Raw genomic sequence first — 3,264 nt, forward strand, 5'->3', positions numbered from 1 at the left:
CCTACTTTGGCTCAGACTAACATAATTACTATGATTTGCCAAAGTAGGGATAAAAATTTTTAGATTTTAAGTCACTCAGTTTTTGTAGTTTTGACTTTCTTGTTTAAATACTTTTTATATCATTAAAACTTTCTATATTACTATAGCTAGCTAGGTTACAAATATATTGATTCCCAATTGTCTTTAAAAAATGTAAGAATTTTTTATTATACTTGTTTGTTTCCTTTTTATTAGCTATATTTTTGTGGACCAGAAATATCAAAGTTGGGGCACACTTATACCCCAGAATCCATTTTATTACTCATCAAGATCTCTACCAACCTACCCTCAAATCTACTTGTATGCCCAAAGTAGCACATCATCTGTTTTATACATATATATGTATATATACACTAGTGTTATTTTCAATACAAGAAAGGAATCATTGGGACCCCAGATGGAAGAGTTGTGTTAAAGAATTAGAACTATAAGATTCATCATTTTTCCTGTACGCTTGTCTGGAAAAGTCACTTACTTGTATGAAAATTCATTGAAATAGTGAAATTTTGATTCACTCCATAAACATGTATATAGTAATTTAGGTGACTTTATATGTGTAATACGCTTTAGTTTTGTTCAGCCAATACTTTGAATTAGTCATTGTTAATATTTAGACATCTTATAGGTGGTTTTAAACGGGCAATTTTTATGGCTGCCATTTTATTTCATCTCAATCCCTACTATTAAGTACTACCATACTTAATGATAAGGAGCAGATAAGGCAAGTCAATAAATTTGTTTACTTGTTAAGCTCCAGTATCAGATGTCAAATCAGATCATGCATTAAAACCAAGAATAGGGATGGTAAAAGATGCATTTCTGAAAATGAGAAAGATGCCTACAAATAGTAAAATTTCTATGGAGATAAAGTTAAGAGTTTTAGATTGCTATATGATACCAGTTCTCACTTATGCATTAGAATATTCGACAATATCAGCAAGTATGGAAAAGAGAATTAAATTAATGGAGTTGTGATTCTTAAGGCATATTGGACATGTCACACCTCAGATGAAGATAGTTTGTCAAGAAAGGTTGCAGGAGGAAGCTGCTGACTTACATCAGGAAGATAGAGAGAGTTTCTTGGACACATTATCAGGAAAGAAGAAATTTGAAAATTTGGTTGTAACTGGAAAGATTGAAGGAAGGAGAGATCTTGAAAGACAGAGGTTGACTTATGTCAAGAATCTGTCTAAGTGGATGAATGTAACAGCATTGAAAGTTCTTTGTGCCTCAAGGAGGAGGGATATGTGTAAGCCCAAGGTCACCAATATCCTGTTTGGATGTGGAACCTAGAGAGAGAGAGAGAGAGAGATTTCAGTTTAGGAAGTTGTCCCAAAGTTTGACACACAAACACATTTAAGACATTTTTAGTGTTGCAATAGTTTGTATTTTTTTAATGTGGAAAGAAATTATCTTTTATTAGGAACAAATACTTATTTTCTGTTTTACTACATGTACTTAACTGTACATGTATATATTTTGGAATCAACCAGCTTGCTTCTATTATATTTCTGAAATTATTTTAGCTTTATAAAAGAAGGAACTTGGACACCTCCTCACCACTGCAAGATTCAGAAGTCTCTAGTTCACCAATGCAGGATGGACAAGATTCAATATCAGTATGATTTTTTTTTATTTGAGCTACATCTTTTTCTCTTATTTTATATATCCTTTTATCAAGATTTGAATTCAAGAAAGCTTAAAGCAACTTAAAATAAGAACAATGCTTAAAAGTTACATTATTTTTTATGTTTATGAACCAGAAATTTAAAACATTTAGAAATTCCTTTATTATGAAAGTAATAACTTGTTACAAAAATATAGCAAATTTAAGTAAACATTCAGCAAAGTAAAACTGCAGTTGGTGGATTGATCACATTAATACTGACCAATTTTATTGACTCAAGACATTTTCACAACCATATTTGATTATTAAATGGTTTGAGAAGCTGAACTTACACCAAAAATTGTAAATTAAATAATTCTTTAAAGAAATTCTGCATCATTTTTTATATTTATTTGTCTGTATGCCCACCAACATAGAAATGTGACTTTTTGAACAGTTTTTAACTACTACTTGACTGACCAGTAATTCTCTTGTGACATAAGTTTATAAAATAATTTATTACAATCTTACCTGTTGCATATATTTCTGCTAAATCTTGATAGAAGATGTAGTTTCCGGCTGTTAATAAAACTAAAATTTTCTGGATTTCTGGATTTTGGTTCTCTCTGTAGGTTATCTGCATTGATATAGATCAGCTAACAGCCACATTTTTCTGGTGTGTAAAGGCTGCTCACATTTTCTGGCTAACTTTTAACTCCTATTTAAGAAGTTTGATGCTCTTTAACCTTCTCGCTAGGGCAAGTCAAAGTGCACGTGTCTCAAATTTTTAGAGTTATGTTCAAAATTTAGTAAAGCTACTTTACTATCAATGTATATGAATAAACTTGGCATCAAAATGTAGTTAAATCAAGTTTTAAGTTCTTAATTTTTTAAAGGAAATATTTAAAAAAATCCTCAATCTTCCCTCTTCTCTAATTTATTTAACACCCATCTAAGAAGTACAGAATTTAATGTAAACTACTCATTATAATATAGTTATTACTTGGGCAAAGCATAATTTTTATAGCTTTCAGTCTTATCTATTACAGAGACATAAACTAGAAACTCAGACCTACTTACCTTGCCCACTTATCACATCCTCTGGGTCTTTCATGGACAGGTGGTTAGGGTGCTTGACTCGTAATTTTCTTAGGAGGTTTTAGAGATTATTAAAACTAAATTTGACAATTTTCAGATGAATAAAACTATTTTTAATTTTAACATGAAAATCACTTTGCACTTGGAGCAGTCAACACTTTGACTCCATATTAGAAGTTATAGTATTGGAAATTCTACAGGTCAATTTGAGGTCACGAACTTGCCTGAACTGACCGAGCTCGTGGTGAGAGAGTTAAAGGACCTTCTATCTTCTTCCAGTTCTCAACACTGACCTTTCTAGGGGGTGGTGATCCTTCTTAAGAATTTTTCAAACATAGCATACTCTGTAATATGAAAAATACATAATTTCTTTAGGCCTGGCATGGCCAGGTGGTTAGGGTGCTTGACTCATAATCTGAGGGTCACGGTTCAAATCCACGTTCCACCAAACATGCTTGCCCTTTCAGCTGTGGGGGTGTTATAATGTGATGGTCAATCCCACTGTTCATTGGTAAAAGAGT

General features: G+C 32.0%; 1 protein-coding gene across 2 annotated transcripts in view; it reads left to right on the plus strand.

Moving 5' to 3' along the window:
- The window catches only part of LOC106462335 (importin subunit alpha-7-like), a 51,282-nt gene that overhangs the window by 20,491 nt on the left and 27,527 nt on the right, over positions 1-3,264 (plus strand). For both annotated transcript variants that reach the window (XM_013922249.2, XM_022389561.1), the window contains exon 3: positions 1,566-1,658. In XM_013922249.2, coding sequence (XP_013777703.1) covers positions 1,566-1,658 — 93 coding nt within the window. The remainder of the gene's footprint in view (positions 1-1,565; positions 1,659-3,264) is intronic.

Source organism: Limulus polyphemus, unplaced genomic scaffold (assembly GCF_000517525.1).
Source record: "Limulus polyphemus unplaced genomic scaffold, Limulus_polyphemus-2.1.2 Scaffold1144, whole genome shotgun sequence".
Lineage (NCBI taxonomy): Eukaryota > Metazoa > Arthropoda > Merostomata > Xiphosura > Limulidae > Limulus > Limulus polyphemus.